Source organism: Wyeomyia smithii, chromosome 2, assembly GCF_029784165.1.
Source record: "Wyeomyia smithii strain HCP4-BCI-WySm-NY-G18 chromosome 2, ASM2978416v1, whole genome shotgun sequence".
Lineage (NCBI taxonomy): Eukaryota > Metazoa > Arthropoda > Insecta > Diptera > Culicidae > Wyeomyia > Wyeomyia smithii.
Window position 1 is genome coordinate 95,401,970 of NC_073695.1, and position 17,951 is coordinate 95,419,920.

At 37.5% G+C, this 17,951-nt stretch overlaps 2 protein-coding genes across 2 annotated transcripts; one reads left to right on the plus strand and one right to left on the minus strand.

The window, feature by feature from the left end:
* Window positions 1-1,600: 1,600 nt before the first annotated feature.
* LOC129724575 (uncharacterized) lies at window positions 1,601-4,409 on the plus strand. The gene is made up of 2 exons (XM_055679568.1): window positions 1,601-3,821; window positions 3,891-4,409. The coding sequence occupies exons 1-2, from the start codon at window positions 3,809-3,811 to the stop codon at window positions 4,325-4,327; spliced, it is 450 nt and encodes a 149-aa protein (XP_055535543.1). The 5' UTR covers window positions 1,601-3,808; the 3' UTR covers window positions 4,328-4,409.
* Window positions 4,410-14,004: 9,595 nt separating this feature from the next.
* LOC129724577 (uncharacterized) lies at window positions 14,005-14,587 on the minus strand. The gene is made up of 2 exons (XM_055679570.1): window positions 14,521-14,587; window positions 14,005-14,457 (listed from the first exon to the last, which is right to left on the minus strand). The coding sequence occupies exons 1-2, from the start codon at window positions 14,531-14,533 to the stop codon at window positions 14,051-14,053; spliced, it is 420 nt and encodes a 139-aa protein (XP_055535545.1). The 5' UTR covers window positions 14,534-14,587; the 3' UTR covers window positions 14,005-14,050.
* Window positions 14,588-17,951: the final 3,364 nt, after the last annotated feature.

Genomic DNA, 17,951 nt, shown 5'->3' on the forward strand with positions numbered 1-17,951 from the left:
GTTACCTTTATTTCGTTTCGATGTTCAGAGTCCGTCAACCTAAAGCCTACCCTATTTTAACGCTCTCTGATCAATAAGCATACCAGATGGTACGTGATAAAAATTACAAGAGCTGCGTCAAAGCTTCTTCATCTCTTTATTTATTTTGTCTATTGATGTTCGTTCGAGCCGTATTTGACAGCTCGCTGAAATCATGATGTAATTCTTCTGGTTGAGCGCCCCCTGATCCAGTGTTGAAAGATGCTGATGGGAATTCGAGCGTTTGTTGACAAGACACCAATTCCGGTTTTGCGCCTCGTAGAACATTCGGTTCCCACCGCTACTGTTCGTATTTATTCAAGTAGGTACGGGGAAACAGGTATATAAGAAGTGCTGCAATGATAGATGATTCCTTCAAGTGTAAGCCAACAACAAGTCAAGTGTTCCAAATGTCATTTTAAAATAATTAAAAAAATATCTCTCAGATTATGAAATAACTTTGTTTAGTTTAGAATCTTTTTTATTTTCTTCAAAATCATATTTATGGTAATCATGTTAAGATTCGTTTTATATTCAGGCTTATAAGCAGCATATGAATGAAATAAAATATTTTTCCTTACCTCCACGAGTAACCTAAGCAAAAACCGAATAACCAAACCCGCTGAAAACTTTTCAGCTCCTCGTCATTATGGATTGACAACTGCAGATGTCGTGGAATGATTCTCGGTTTACTATGTCAGGCAGCGTCCCCCCTAAATTCCAGAATTTCTGCAGCGAAATACACTAAAGTCGCTGTTTATGCGGGGGATACGTGCCGCGTAAAAAAACCGCGTAAATTCCGGAATCTGCGTAAAAAAACCTGCGTTAATTCTGCAATCCGAGTGAAGAGAAACCGAAATACGCGCAAAAAATACCGCGTAAATTCCGGAATCCGCTTAAAAAAACCGCGTAAATTCCGGAATCCACGTAAAAAAGCCGCGTAAAAAAAGGCGTAGAAAGCGACCTCAGTGTAATCCATTACAGCCGTCAGATCGACAGGTACTCCAGCACCATCGCGCATAATTTTCCTTACGCAGCAGATGATGAACTTGACCTTTTGGGAAGTCTGATGAACAGGACTTTGTCTTTCCTTTGACTTTGGAGGGGATTTTGTCTTTCCCCAGTCCGCACAAATCACATGTTGGTGACCTTCAAAAGAAAATTCACAATTGTACGACGAATATTTTCTGTAAATGGTCAGGAATGCTGAAAAAGAGTCGAAAAAGTAAGGCTTAGAGCCTTATGCAAACTTTTGGTAATTGCCACAAAGTAAATTGTTAGAAATATTCTGCTTTTCCGTATAACAACTTGGTGGTATTTGTAAAAGAAACCAGGAATGTTTCTATTTTTTAAATTGTCTTGGCGAGTCGTATTTTCATCAATGTTTATTTCATGACAAGTATTTTCATGACAAAGTTTTAAAATAAAATACTTCATTCGTTTTTTATATTTTTTATGTTACGCTGATGGAAACTAGAAATGACTGAATGTGTTCAAGCTACAATATACAACAAGTTGAAATTGTAGACACCAACACTTATCACTGTTACTAAATCTACAAGTAAAAAAATTAAAATTTTATTGTACCGTCGACCGGTTTCGAGCAGAATTCTGCTCATCATTCAGGACGAGGCCCGATGTCCAATCAATGTGTGCGCTCTGATCAATGACAATTCCGATGTCGAAAAGGAGAAGTTCTATGAGCCTTGAAAAGGCGTACAGTGAGTCTTATTTTACGCGGAATTTCTATCGGATAGCTTTCCAAAAATAAACGAAGAAAATTGTGATTCGCAACGTTCAAAGAAATTCTATGTGACGGTATGAAATACGGTATGAAAGTAAAAAAAATGTATACAGAATAGTCTACTTTACGCAAAATGCAAGAGCGTGTGCTACTAGAAATCTTATGCTACAATTATAATGTCGCACTAATCTGTACTCAAGTGTAAGATGTTTATACTGAAAGGATTGCCTGCAGGTGTGTTTTGTGATTATCCATTGACTAAAAATATATACAATAACGAAGAGCGAGCGGTGTGAAGCCTTTCATGCTGAGAAAAGCATTATTAAAGAGTTCTTTCAGAAACCTGTAAAAATCTGTTCTAAAGGCAAGTGAACTGAACTGAAATGTAAAATTAACGTAATCGATGTTTCTGAGCACACGGCCAGCATAGAACATACGTTACGTGGAAAATCAATCATGTCATATCAAATATGAATGGTGTAGGAAATCTCAGGACAGTTAGTCACCGTCTGTTGATAATTGATAATGAACTGATTTGGTTTGATACATTTTTAAACACTGTTCTTCCAGTTGACATGAAACAGAAATAGATGAATCTGTATCTAGGTCCACAAACACAATTGAATGATAAAATTAAAAACCTCAACTCTTTATTTTGCTCAGAAGTTTCGTAACAATGTTTAAATCAGTCAAAGATAGGTACTTACAAATGAGTAATAGAGTGTTAATGAATGTGGAATGATACAATTATGTGAAAACTTTCACGTAGGCTGTTGGTCAGCGGTTCTCAACCTGGGGTACGCGTACCGTTGGGGTACGCGACAGCCTTTAGGGGGTACGCGAAATTAAAATTAGTGATAGCGGACGAAGCAATTTGTTGTTATAATATTTAGTGTGTTTTTCAATCCTGCTCTTAAAACATGGCTGTAGCAATCAAACAAACCATAGTTTAATTACAAACCTGAACTTGACTCTATAACGCGATCTACCACTACTCTCACCCTCTCTGCGAAAACAAACCAAGCCAGGGGGTACAATTGATTTGGGAAGGCGTCAAAAAAGATTGAGAACCGCTGCTCTATGTAATTGGACATCATGAGGTAAAATTGAATTTATTTAACGGACCTTTATTAATTGCTGACACATATGAAAATTGAGTATAAATGAAACTGTATAAGCAACATCTTTAAGAATGCACTCTCAAAGTTTACAAGCATATAGAACCCTACTACCCTCTTAAAGCCTTTCAAAAAATTAATCATTGCACATGTACACACCATGTATGCAAATAATATGCACCGTGCTATAGATATCATGCATTCCAAAAATCCTCCAACCCCAACCTCCCAAGGCTGGTAATTTTGGCTTCAACCTCGTAGCGCATATTTCTTCATCAACCTAGGGAACCCAGGGTGGGATGTTGATGCCCGCTGCGGTGGTCCACTTTTTGCTGCGGCGGATCTCTGTGAGTGTTTATTTGCATTCATTCCGTTACACAGATATACATTGCGCGAATTGGGCGAGGTAAATGCCCGGATTGTTAATGGTACATTCATTTATCTGACAATTTGTATTTTCTCAGCACACGGGCATGTTTGTACTGTAACGAAATTTAAACAATGGACATTTCATAATTCACTCATTGATGACCGACAACAAATTTACCGAAAAGAGTGTTCCGTTCCGAGGGTGAAAGTAGTAAATAATTTACTGCGGATGTAACTGAGAATCGCAAATTAGTTGACGAACTACATTTTCAGTTATTTTGGTGTGGAGCTTGGAGCAGTGTATGAGTGAGGGTTAAAAATATTGATTATCTAATTTCGAGAATGTGCCGCAGAACTAACAGAAACCGGAAGAATACTATCTAAGCGATAGGCAAATTGAATGAGGCTCTATACTTCAAACAATTGAAGATAGATAGTTTGCTTTACGTTTTGATAAGACCTTCTTGCATACGTTTAGAAAAAAATTAGATTCGTCTGTTTTTCACTCTTCAAGAGTGAGTCAAACAAGTAGGGCTGTCTCCAAATATAAACGTTAACAATGATTCTAGCAGGTTTGTAACTTATAATTATATGCAATTCATTTACATTTTAAATTATTAATTATTTTTTTGCTTTCGCAGCATTTCATCTGCTCATATTTTCAGCAGCATCCACGGTAGCCGAAACAGATTCAATCGGATGCATTTCTGCGTCTTGTGACACATTTGCAGATGTCCAGACCAGGTGGTGTCATGAGCGGCCAGATCGATACTGCCAGTGTATGCAGTTGAAGGGCTCGTTCTGGAGCCAACAAGTACGGTTGTGCGACAAAGGAATGCTGTTCAGTTTTTCGCATCAGAGTTGCGTGTCGCCAGCGGAGCGCGCCCCTCTCGAAATTTGCTATCTAGACACTAGTGAAAGCGGAAGCGGCAGTGGTGATGATTCGGAACTTCCTGTTTCATTGTGCGATGGTTATCCCTGCGATGAGCTTTTCAATCACAATTTTCCAGCGGTAGTGGAGGATGATTTGGTAGAAGATGATTTAATGGAGTTCTTATTCCCGAGGAATCGCGCCTAAGTAAATGAAATCTTTTCTTGGAGTTGTAGCAATTTTTTTGAGCAATAAGTCATTAAAAGCAACCTTTCGAAACCAAAAAAAATAAACTTTTCATGGAATTGAAAATTTATGTAACATGTTTTTTTTTCAGCTTTTTTATTGAAACAATCTTCGAGTTCAAAATCCAGTTTTCTAAGAATGAAAGGCCTACCAAAAATTCATAAACCTGAAATTGAAATGAAGGAAATTATTTCAGCGTTGGTGTCATCTCAGTTGTACGTAAAAAATATCTAAAGTACTGTTCGATAAATCGAACACCTGATCCATAATGGGTTAATAGCCAACAGAGAATCCAGCGTGAGCGTTTTTTTCTAATGCATCCCATTTGTTTAGAAATGATTTGAACAGAGCGTCATCGGGAGAATTTGTTGGATATTCGGAACAGTTCATAAGACCTGTCTTCAGGTTCAACTAAATCACGTGGTGCCTGCACAAAAAATTGAGCAATTTTCTTCTAGCTAAGCTCTCCAATACGACCGCAGCACAGTTTTTTGAAGTAGAATACTTCTCTCAGGAAGTTCGGCTACATAGGGATGTGGAATGAAAATCTAAAACCGAAAAAAGTGAAAAATATGTCATGTCAATTTCAAATGCTAATAAATCGGTCAGTATTCGATGGATTGCCTTCGTTCTTGCAGCAATAGATTGGAAAATCTGCTAAGATTCTTCACAAGTGAAGATAATTGTAACTTTATTATTCAAACTATTGTACTATTGAGAATAGTCAAACCTTGTCAAAACGAAAAATTCGATCTCTTATTGGTCGTTATATGATTGTTTCTCAAGCACGGTCGACAGAATCACATTCCTTGCAATTGAAAATATGCTATTTTGCCTATATAAGAGCCTGTTTCAGCCGATGCCGCTCAGAATAGTTCTAGACAGCGACAACAGCAGTCATCCCTTAGCAGCAGCAGTAGCAGTGCAGTGGATACAAGCGATAGCGGATAACGGCCACTAGGGATGGGCGATACTGACGAAAGTATTGATACTTTGGTATCGCGATACTTCAATGAACTTTGATACCAGGTATCGAAGCATCGGCTGAACGAGTATCGATTATCGATGTTCCGATAGTATCGGTATCAGACAAGTAATTTTTTTAAATCATCATTTAGAAAGTATCGATACCAGTGCTCACCCCTCGCGGTGAGTATCGATGCCAAAATACTCGATACTGCGACCCCTAGTATCGATACTGTTGGTATCGATGCTAGTATCTCCCATCCCTAGCGGTCACAGCTGTGGCGTAGCAATGGATAGCGCACTAGTTGCAGCGGATCTCAGCATCGATAGCAGCTGGGCCAGCTCTGATGCAGGGACAGCGGATAACATAGCAGCGTATAGCGGCCACAACTGTGGCATGACTACGGCTAGCGTAGCTGTTGCAGCGGGAGTGTCGGCATCGATAGCAGCTGGGCCAGCTCTGATGCAGAGGCAGCGTTACCAATGGCAGCGTATAGCGGCCACAACTGTGGCATGGCTACGGATAGGGTAGCAGTTGCAGCGGATATATCTGACCATGAAGCATTTATGCAATAATTGAATGAAAATTGCAATTGCAGCAATCGGCCTTTTTTAAGGCTACAAAATGTTTTTGGAAGAGCATAATGAATGGTTTTTAATAAACTGCAACTGAGGTTTGATGCTGCTGCAAATGCACTGCAGTGGGATGTTTATTACGTTTTGTTGATACTGTGCTTATCAAGCGATATATACGAAACAAATCCGATTTCAAACAGAAAAGTTCGGCACGTTCTGCTCACGATGCTGAGTCTGTTTTAGAAAATTCACAACACTTCATTAACAATGATGTAACGTCTTGAAGAAGACGGTTAAAGTTCGACATAATAGCAGAATTTCGACCTTCATACTCATGTCTACCATCGGCCATTATCTTTCTTGTAAAAGTATTCTACTTCAACCTGCGGTCGTGGCTTTGCACACAACCCTCCTGTGATTTTTTCTCCAGAGTCACGGGTGTCATATAAGTTTTTAAAATATATTATGCTACTGTTTTTATAATATCGTATTCTGTAAATTCGCAACTGATAACTGGTCAACAGAAATCAACCTGTTACGACGATGGTGCAATGGTCAAACTGCTAATCACCGTCGGCTATATCATCGTAGTTTTTCTCTGGTTGCTTGCGTACAGAAATCTGTGTTCCGCTGCTAGACGACTAGTAACCAAAACTCTGCGCAACATGGCTTGGCGATATTGTTGCCTGTATCAGCATGTTTTCCTTCAGGACATCAGTGTTACTTAGATTCAACCAGCAACTAATAAATTGATCGAAACATGGTATTACCTACGTTTTTCTGTCTTTGCTGTCAGTACTGAACTGGATTTAGAATTGGTTACAAAAATGATAAGTTTCGGTCGATACATTGCTCTATGAATTCTCGATTTCGAAGATTAGCTCGAATAACAGTGAAACTTGAACTAAGAGTTTCATCCCCTTGTTGAGGACGTGTTTTGGGTTTGCATCTCGTCTATCACGGCATGAAGTTTCACTTGAAGTGATCATAAACTATGTTACTCGTACACCCGGCTTGAAAACGCGTGAGTCTCCTGGACAGTGCTGATGGAAGTAATTTTCCCCAGCAAAATTCTTCGAAAATTACAGCCAATCATTTTCAATTTTTACTTCCAATGCTCGCAGCACTCTTTCAGATACACTAGATTTTCGTCTTAGTAACATGCTGTTATACTTAGATGAAATAGATCGCGCGCATCGTTCACGGTTACGGAATAAAATTTGACGATAAATCTAACCAAATGATCTTCATTTCAAAGCGAAAAAGAAAAACAAACAGTCCACTCAACCAAAATGAACCTCACCGAAACACTTTTTCACTGACACTGACCGATGCCTTGACAATCTTCGTTAACTGATAAACTGATTTTGTTGTCTTGCTTACATCGCATGAAATATAATGAGGTGTTTTGACAGTTCACTTCCATGCAAAAAGCGGGAAGGGAGAAGGATTGTAAAAAAATAACGTTTATGGATGCTTTTTTTCACTTCCACTCAAGAGTGTCAACAAATATCAACCCTGCCTGGATATATTCCAGGATAGGTAAGTTCTTCTGCATGCTCATCAATTATTATCGACATAGGGATTTACTTCTATGCGAGAGCAATTAAGAGGATTAAGGTGACAACACACGGGCGGTGCAGTGGTGTTTGAGCAAAGCTTTTGCTACCGATTGTTCAACGAATCCAGACAAGTAAGATGATTTATGGATCATGTGCTTTCGGTCATCATTGCGATAGAATAACAGACTGCGAATTATGATCATGTAGAAAAAAAGTAAAAATATTATAGTTCTGTTGTTTATCTGTAACGGCCAATCTGCATGAAACGCATTATAAAATCTAGCGGGGGTAAACCAAACGGTTACTTGCTAATAAAACTGCTTTACAAAATGTTGGTAGTGGTTTTAAACTATCAGTCTATTACATACACCGAACTCATTTCTTTTAAAACGTTTCAAAAAATCCAGCAGAAAAATAAAACAGTATTGGTTGCGAAAAACCCTCAAAAAATCATTAATTTGTTTTGCTGTAAGATTTTTTGATGATTTATTTTAAAGTTGATTATTATCCACATTGTTTTTCTTATAAGCCTTCCAACAAATCCAACTCGGAGCCTTTGGCTAAATAAAGTCGTCTTCTGGACAATAAATCATCCAACGATTTATCTACGCTCTTTTTAGCCAACTTCCCTTCAAAATACGAACGATGATCGATAATAACAGTGGCATAAATGCAATCCACAATGATGCAATAGCGCCTTATCAAACAGCAGCCACACAACGTTCCAAAAATATCAGCTCTTCACCTTAATATAACACCTTCGAGCACTTTGGATCATGTACCGCAGTCTTCGCAATCTTTGGATGACACTGAATTCGCTTCATATTTGAAGAGCTTAAAGTACCGGGACAAATTATCGATAGAGTACTTCAAGTGATAACAGCAAAGAGAAGCAATGTGCTCTATAAAGAAGTTAAAACTGAAGTACTACCCAAAAATAAGCGAATCAAGCAAGAATGTCCATTGTTACTCGATATTTTTTTCGACTGTTATCCAGAAAATTGAGAAGGATGGGAAAATAATACCCTGAGATTCGCCTGTTGGAATTTGAAATCAAGAAACTACCAGTTATTTTGGCATTTACAGATGATATATTATATATAGCAAATATAGCAAACGTAATACGATACGATAATAAAACTACTAAAATTAGAAATAGGCAAGAGTAGAATTGGAAATTAGCAATAGTAAAAGCCAACTAATAATTAAAGGGCCAATAATCATTAGATATATCCCGGAGAAAATAAAATAAACAATAAAGAATTTGAGGTATATAGGTAGTGGAAAACAAATTTGGGAGCATTTCTGACCGAGACGCCAGATAGCCCACAGTAAAATTTATCAAACGAAACAAACAAACAATGGCTAACTAAAATCTACCATGATAAACATTGCAATTTGATCTATTTTTGCTCACCTTGTCTGGTCAGAATCAATTCATTAGCAGCCATACAAATTACAACAATACAACCAAAAATTAATAAATTTCTCAAGTCAAGGCTGCTGGTATTTTTCAACACACAGTGATTATGAAAAACCGTAGCTCTATAACAAACTTTATTCTTCACTACAAGTCGATCTCAAGGCTAGTTAATGCTTAATGCTACCTACATTGAATGGTAGGATCAGAGTATGCAAAAAACTATGTTTCTATCATCGATGAATGCTACCGTCAAAAACACTTGGATATTGACTGCGAAGATAATTGAGAATGATGGAATATGTTACAATGATATCAAAGCACAAAATTGTCGCCAGAATCGTATTCCCGTTGGGCACACCAGTGCACAGTGGTCCAGAGAGACAATTTGCTTTTCGATGCAATTTTGACGTTTAAGAGATATAGTTGCTTCGGAGAAGTTGTTTATTATAGTTGGGACCTTATTTTGGTATCAACGTAAAATAGGGTGGTCCTAAAGTCAGCGAATCAGAAACACTAACTTTTTTATTTAAAAACACAGTTATACGCGTCCTTCGACGAAGTTGTAGCAGAAAAAATTCTAAGCAACTTTGCTTCAAAAAGTTTTTTTTGTATCTCTAAATTTGAGCGATTTAGAGACACTTTTTTAGGGTGGTGCCAAAAAAATAGTTTATCGCTCTATTTTTTTCAGTTCGAATTTTTCAGCAATGCTGTCTTCGAGAAAGTTTTAGACCTTCAAAAGACGCAACTTTTACCGTAAAAAGGTCGTGAATATCTTTTGTTGGTAAAAAGTTACAAGCATTTCTATTTTCAAAATACGCCATTTTCAAAAATCGATGACTCCTGTGGTCGCACTCGTAAAAAATATTCTACGATACCATTTTAAAGAGCAACCATCGATTTTTACAATATGCAAAAACTGGATACATGTTATTTTTTTTTTTGGAATGAACTGAATTTTGAACTCTTCTATTTTCCAGTTAAAATGAATAACAATTTAGGTGGACATGAGCTTTTCGATGCCACTTTGAGGTTTTGGAGACATAGTTGCTTCTGAGAAGTTGTTTGTTTTAGTTGAGACCTTATTTTGGTATCAACGTAAAATAGGGTGCTCCCAAAAAAGTAACTTTTATATTTGAAGAGATAATTATACGCGTCCTTTGACAAAGTTGTAGCAGAAGAAATTCTAAGCGACTTTGCTGGATTTTTTTTTTCTATCTCTAAATTTGAGCGATTTAGAGACATTTTACCAATTTTTTTTGGGTGGTGCCCAACTTTCTTGAAGACAGCATTGCTGAAAAATTCGAACCGAAAAAAATAGAGCGAAAAAACTATTTTTTTGGCACCACCCTAAAAAAGTGTCTCTAAATCGCTCAAATTTAGAGATACAAAAAAACTTTTTGAAGCAAAGTTGCTTAGAATTTCTTCTGCTACAACTTTGTCGAAGGATGCGTATAATTGTGTTTTTAAATAAAAAAGTTAGTGTTTCTAATTCGCTGATTTTAGGACCACCCCATTTTACGTTGATACCAAAATAAGGTCCCAACTATAATAAAGAACTCCTCCGAAGCAACTATATCTCTTAAACCTCAAAATTGCATCGAAAAGCTCATGTCCGCCTAAATTATTTTTCTGGACCACTGTGTCATCAGTGGTCTCAAAAAAAAATGAAAGAAATGACACAAAGCAGACATCCTTCTATCTATTTATAGGTAAGTTTCAACGCGTTGAATTGCGTTGACAAGAAAAACGAAGTTCTTTTTTGACTATTACTTAGACCGGTCTTCCCTTGCCTTCTCACGAATTATTGGTAATATTGTTTATGAAGATTTTTGTATAGTCCAGTTAGAACTGTACACTGCGCTTCAGCAGCGCTTCTTGTTTCGACACTATTTTGAACAGAACTACATCAAGAGTAGAGAGAGATTACATATACATACACTCATTTCTCTTTGAGGGTATTCGTTGTTGAGCATAAGGAAAAGTTAAAACTTCACGAAATTCCAAATCATTAGATATGAAAAATGCTGTTTGTTGAAAAATGCCCTTGCGTGTACTGTTCGCACGAGATACCCAGGAAGAAATACAGGGTGAAAATACTTAAAACATAACCTTTTTTTAGAAGTTAAGCTGTAAATTTTAAATAAGAACTTCAAAGAAGCACAGATCAAATATGACATACTCCGGTAAAATCCGCAGAAATGAAAATTTGCCTTCCGAGAAAATCTAAAACTCACAAAATATACTCTGGAAGGTCGAAAAATAATAAATTTTCGTGATTTTTTTCGAATGTTTAGAAAATTGTGAATTGTTCGGGTTTTTTCGATATTCATTTAAATAGATTTGAAAATGTATTTTGCACATGCAAATTTGTTGATGCAAATATAGTGAGTATTATGCTGTTGTCAGCTGGGAACTTGGATGATCTCTCTAAACTCTCTCTCTCTCTCTCTAAAGTTTTTCTCAGCATGTACTGAACCGATTTGGCTGGAATTTTGTTTGAGCATGTAAAAATGGATTATCTATCTTGTTACATGGTAGTTTCTGAAAATTCGGTAGAAATTGAGAAAAACTTACTACCAGTTGAAAACAACATGGTTTCGAGAAAACCATTGCCAACAGCGTAATACTTACTATGCATCCACAACATCAAAAATGCGTCTTCAAATATACCTTAATCAATAGCCAAAATACCCGAACACTTTACTTTTCTCTAAACCAGCGTTGCAAACCGAGTGAGAAGCAAAACCTTTCTTCTCTTTTCTGCTTAAGAACAATACATATGCTACGCTTCTCAACACACACGCTTTCGAGATACTCTTTTTTCTTCATGTATTTTATTGAGTAGCAGCAAGCGCGCACCGACACGCAAAAACTCTTTTGTATTGCTACTCGACTAAAATTGCTCGACTGCAAAGAGCTCTTGAAAAAACGTGCTCGAAAACGAACATGCTTTCTTCATCTACCCGGTTTTGCTTCATGCACCGACAGCCGAACGTTGGGGAAAAATCTGTAAAGTATCGGATACTGGAACGTGTAGGGTATCGGACTGCTTTGGTAAGTTTTTTATAGCACTCTAATGAAAACCAGCCGAAGCAAACCACTATCGAAGTAGTCCGTTACCCTATTTGAAATATTTTTTTTTGTCTCTCCGCAACTATCGTAATGCATCTTGAAACAATTGTACTCGGCTGGTTGTGCTCGCGAAAAGGGGACTACACACAAATAAAAAAGAAGGCGCGCGAAGACAGCGAGAAAGAACGAGAAATAGCTTGAATGGAACATTCTCCAGTGTATGATATCGGTAGCTACGAGACCCTCACTTGAGGTGTAGCATGCTGTTTATGAGTGAGACTAACAACACTGTTCAGAACATCCAGAAAACAAATCAAGAAAATTCATTATTCTGCAACCTTCCAGAGTAGGGTCCCCCCTAATGCACAAAACAAAATGCTTATCATTAGCCGTACGATTCAAATGGCAAACCCTTCGAAGCATTTGCAAAATCGTAGAAATGTGTTACAAGTTTTTTGCTGCTGCTTGTTTTAGCAGAGTCAGCAGCACGGCTAGCCACTAATTGCCTAAGTTAGAAAATAGGCACAAAATAACCACACGCACTCCACACCCCCGGACAACTCACATGGGCAAGTATTTGACAGGCAATGAATGACTTACGGTTCGTTTCCGTCGATCTTGTCCGCCGCTGCATTACCCGGACTTCATACCGAGTTCTTGTCCACCAGGTAGGGCTTGCTGGCTGAATAGGCCCCGCCGATTTGACTCCCCTACCGGAATTCTGTCACACGTGCACGCTTACGTAACTGCTTGTCCGGATCACAGCAGTCTTTCTGTTCCGAGACGTATTCGCACCGATCGGAACTTGCAACTCCTATCGGTGGAAGCACTGGTTCACTCTTTTACGAGACGATTCGCGATTTAAATGTAACTCACTTGTCGCACTCTGGACGCTTTGAAAACTTGCGCCTGTTCCGGAACGTGAGGGCAAACGGACCGCGATTCTTACGCTAACGGACGCAACAACGATCGGCAAGTGCACTTGTTCCCCCTTGGGCGAGAAGATCCGCAATTCCCGAACTTGACTCGCGCGATGGAAGCAATTCCACGCAACTGCCTGTCAATGGCAGTCTTTTCTACACACGCGCGACTCACCAGCACTTTTTCTGTGCTTCCGCACGCCACGAAGACCAAACCACAAATCTATAAAACTGTTTCCACAATTATTCTAACAATCAATTTTACAATGTTTTGTGTTCATTGAAAACACAGTCCTCTGATTTTAAGCCATTTTTTCGATTGAAAGATCTGAGTTTCTCTTACCAGTTCTAAACTATTCTCATACGGCAGTTCTACGGAAGAAATAAGCGCCAGGTCCAAGAAAATTGAAAACTTCTTGAGCTTCTAACGTTTCGCCGCAAAAACAAAAAAAATAAACACAACTTGAGGCTAAAATTTTTTCGATTCATGGTATACTACTAGCCCATTTTCCAATTTTTCCAGGTCGGATACAAAGGGTTGTTAAACCATTTTGTATTGTAGGGTAAGGAACCAATTTTGAGCAGCGTATGCAGTCTTATGTGTATTGAGATGGAATTCCTGAAATGTGCAAAGTCATTGAAATGTTGAAAATGTTATTGAAATTGTTAGTATTGGTCAAAATTCAGATGTTTGAGGCCCGTTTTTTCCTTGATTGATGAAAATAGTAGACTCTTAATTAATTCATTCCTTACCCTATAAGTCAGACATTTTTAGAGCCCAAACAAGCTAATTTTCTAAAAAGAACTTATTAGTCCTACGATTCCCAACACCGATTTATTACAACAAATTGAATCTATTTATTTACTCGAATACTTAACTATAAATGAGGTGTTGGGTACTTCATTACAATAATGTTTGCTGTAATATATGTGAGTAATGTTCTGAAAATGTTTCCAGCACAAACAATATTTAAAAATGTTGTGGTTTGCATTTTCCACTGAAGTTCTCAGTTCAAAAGAAGTTTGCCACAGTTCTTTTTAGGTGTTTTTAGGCAATACGATTTACGCAGTACTATCTGCACTTGGAAAAGAAAGGTTGTAAAAGTCATACCAGTGCAATCAATTTTTTCAATAATTTGCAAGAACTTTATTTTGTCAACCTCGCTCATTTCGGAAACAAGAACTCCATTTTGTCGTCTTCCACAAGCATCGACATATCCATTTCTTCCTCCATTTCGACCTCTTTCCCCATAACCCATTCCTCCAGTGGGAAAATTTCATCTCCACTTCCACTCGCTTCATACGGATAACACTCGTCCGGGTTTCTCATAAAGTCGTAGACACACTTCTGATGGGGGAAGCTGAATACCGTTGAAAGTGCACACGGTCGTATCATTTCGGTCCACACAAATTCGTCTACCGGGACGCACTGACAGAAGAGTTCTGGCTGCTCGTGGCAAAACAAGGTGTTTATTTTTTCTATGTTATCACATGAGGAAGCAATACATCCTGCAGGGTTCGGTCTTCCGTCTCCAAATGCGGACGCGTATAGCGATACCACTAGAAAAAATACTACAGGATATACAGGTTAAAGTTTTGTTTTTTTTTATCTGGGTTCAGTTGAAATTCACTTACAAATTCTTGTCATTTTTGAATTTGGTACGGACTGCTGGTTGTAGTTGTTGCTGCTAGTGAGGATAAGCAGCCAATTGATACTGAGCTTAGGGTTATTTTTTTAAGCCACAATTATAATTTCGATTCCAATCTTATCAATGTCTGGAGTTGATAGCAATTTTTAATCTGGCTTCCAAGTCATATGAGAGAATGCATGTGAGGTTTAGTTGCACTGATAGAGACTACCACAGGTTTTGGTTGTCAGATAGTATCTCACAAATGGAAGTGTAGGAGGAAATACTCGAATAACATGACCAACTAAGGGCCAGTCCATAAAACAACCATCACAGCTTCAGAGGTTTGGATTTTCTTCTACAATCGGTGGAGTTTTCATGTTAAAACTAGCTTGAATTATTTTTATCTGCAATCGTTACTATTTTGAGGACATGTTACATCCACCAATAGAACAAGTTAATGTTTTGTTTTACTTTTAATAATATTACACAGAAAAAAGATTTATAACAGCGACTGTTTAGTATTGCAGAGTAAAGAAAATAAAATTATAATAAAGCTTAAGATGCTTTCAAAAAATCGTCCATCATTGTATCGAAATGCAATAAATAAACGAATCCGAAAAAGAAATCTACGGAGCACGGTAGTTATTTCAGAAAGTATACTATATCTAAACTTGATTCGGAAGTTGACAGGACACGTTTTATAGTGTAATAAACTAACCTGCTAAGCGAAATTAGATGCACTTTTCCAGATAACGTTGTTTAGATAAGAAAAATAAAACCCTTGAATCTACCTAACAGGTGAAATATCACATCATTGGAAAATTAATATTTCCCTCAGGTATCACTTGTTTAATGTCCAATCAAGTTTAGTTAAAGGGTATTCGAGAGTAATTAAAAGTACATTTTACGAGTGAAACTGTAACGGTTTTCCGGCAAGGAAAGCAAAACTGAACAACAGTTGCCATTAGGGGGCGACGCTTCGAAGCTTTTGCTCGGTGAAAACAAAGACTAAAGAAATGTTTGACTGGAATCGATTGCAGCTCTATTGCACAACATACTCTGTTTGATACAATTCGGTCATGTCTCAGGGGCTCACTGAACTAGGAGAAGTGGAAACTTTTATGGGGATTGAATGCATGGCTGGAATTGTAAACTGCGTTGAAGCGATTCCATATAATATTCACGAGTCAAATTATAATCAGTCTGTTTTTGAATTTTCATTAGGACACTATAAACACTATAGCCCAAATTCGTTTGTTAAAGGTTTCAATGTGATGAATAAACAGTGACTTTTTAAAATTCCAGCAACCTTCAAAGGCAGTTTCCATAGCAAGAATGTGTACACAGTAAAAACTCTGTATAGTACACGTCACGTACATTATTTTCTTATTCAAATTTCAATTACTGCTGAAGCAAATTACGATTTTGTTTGAAAATGTCGTGCTATATCATTTAAATATGCGTGGAATATTATGGATCTTTTTATCATAATAGGCAATAGAGGCAATTCTTTATATGCGATTCGACATAAATTTTGGCTCTTAGTTCTAACTGTCTAGCAATCATTGATGAGTGCTGAAGGAACAACCGTAGTGGAAGTAGCACTCGGAATTCGTGAAACGGAAAAACGCAATATCTATTTTTCCTCAACAACAATATCGCACGCCAGCCTGTGAGGCTGACAGCGGTCCCGATCTAATAGATTAGTTGAGAGAATTTGTTATCGATATTGTTTTTAGCCAATTTTGCATGTGTAGGATAAGTACAACGATACACCGTGCCCCAGTACTGAGTCGAGAAAACTTCCACCTCAAAAAGATCCTCGACCTGATTAGCAATCGAACCCGATATCACAACCGTATGTGGGAGAGCTAGCCGATTAACATCGCAAATTTCAAATAAATAGTGAAAACTTTCATTCGGAATTTGGTACGCTGCCGCCGCCGATGATATGGTCGGCGCACAGGTCTAGTATCAAGAAATTAATTCATGTCTCATGCGGCCGAATTCCGAGCACACATTTCTTCGAAGAGAAGAAAATTTCTTCATATACTTTCAATGAAGTAATTTTCTTTTTTTTTCAAAGTAACGTGTTATCCGAATTCGGCCGATGGTGACCGTTTAGCCAGAGACTGCTCACTCGTTGTTCTGTCTAAGCACGAATGTTCCGTTCGTTTGATGAATATCGTGATTAATCTAATGACTACGCGATGTTTATTTTTCTAAGAACTGCGTTGACACCAGTGCGTTCGTTTTCTCGAAGGTATTCGGGATTACCAAAAGAAATTGATATAGATACTTAGATGTCTCGGGTGGTAGATGTTTTTTGCGTGCAGAGGATCGCGGTGTTTGAATTGTTCGTTCGTTTTGGTAATGAGCTAGCTTCGCGTGCGCGCGTTGCTTTTGTATGGGCGTGTTGCGAATCGGAGTAGGTTTCGTTCGGTGGATAAATATCGTTATTAATCTAACGACTACGCAATGTATACTTTCCCTTGCCTTCGTAATGAGTTAACTTCGCGCGCAACATTGTTTGATTCGTCACTTACCACGGTGACCAAACCCTACCTTTCCGTGGCAGTCGTGGAGATGCAGAGGTAAACTTGGCCTCCGACAATAATGATTGCGACACCTCCTTCCTTACAATTTGAATTGTTGTTTGTATATTGAAGATTGTAAGCTTATCTCAATGAACGTTTTTTGTTTTTGAAAAGGCTTTTCCTAATTTGGCATTCGGCTCTGAATTTATTTATGAGTTATTCGTTTCGAAGGTGAGATGGAGCTTTATTCGAAATTAAACAAGATGGTGATCAATCCACTCATTTTTATAAGTTGTCACCAGGGAAATATTCCGTGCAAATGCGTATATGAGCCGTTGCGGAACAGAGTGGTCTATGTGCCATCGAGCTAATTTTTCAGGAGAAGCAATTTTCGAAAAATCTCTGAATAAAATTCTGTTCAACGGATTCTTTAAACAAAATGTTCATATAAAAAGGTTATGAAGTGGTTTAACATGGGAACAGATTCTTTGCGAATTATGTGATTTATCTCACCAATGTACATAGACCCCACTGACTTCATATATATATATATATATATATATATATATATATATATATATATATATATATATATATATATATATATATATATATATATATATATATATATATATATATATATATATATATATATATATATATATATATATATATATATATATATATATATATATACATATATATTAGGGTGCCAGCCAAAATGGTCATCTCAAATTTCAAAAAAAAAAAAAAAAACGCTATACAAAATGTTCACCTGCTCGAAAAAACACCCAGTGAAAAATTTCAGCTCAATCGGACTTAAAATGGTGTGGCGCAAAGCGATTGAAGTTTGGCCTATTTGAAAACCGAATAATCACCCAAGGGGGTGACATTTTGG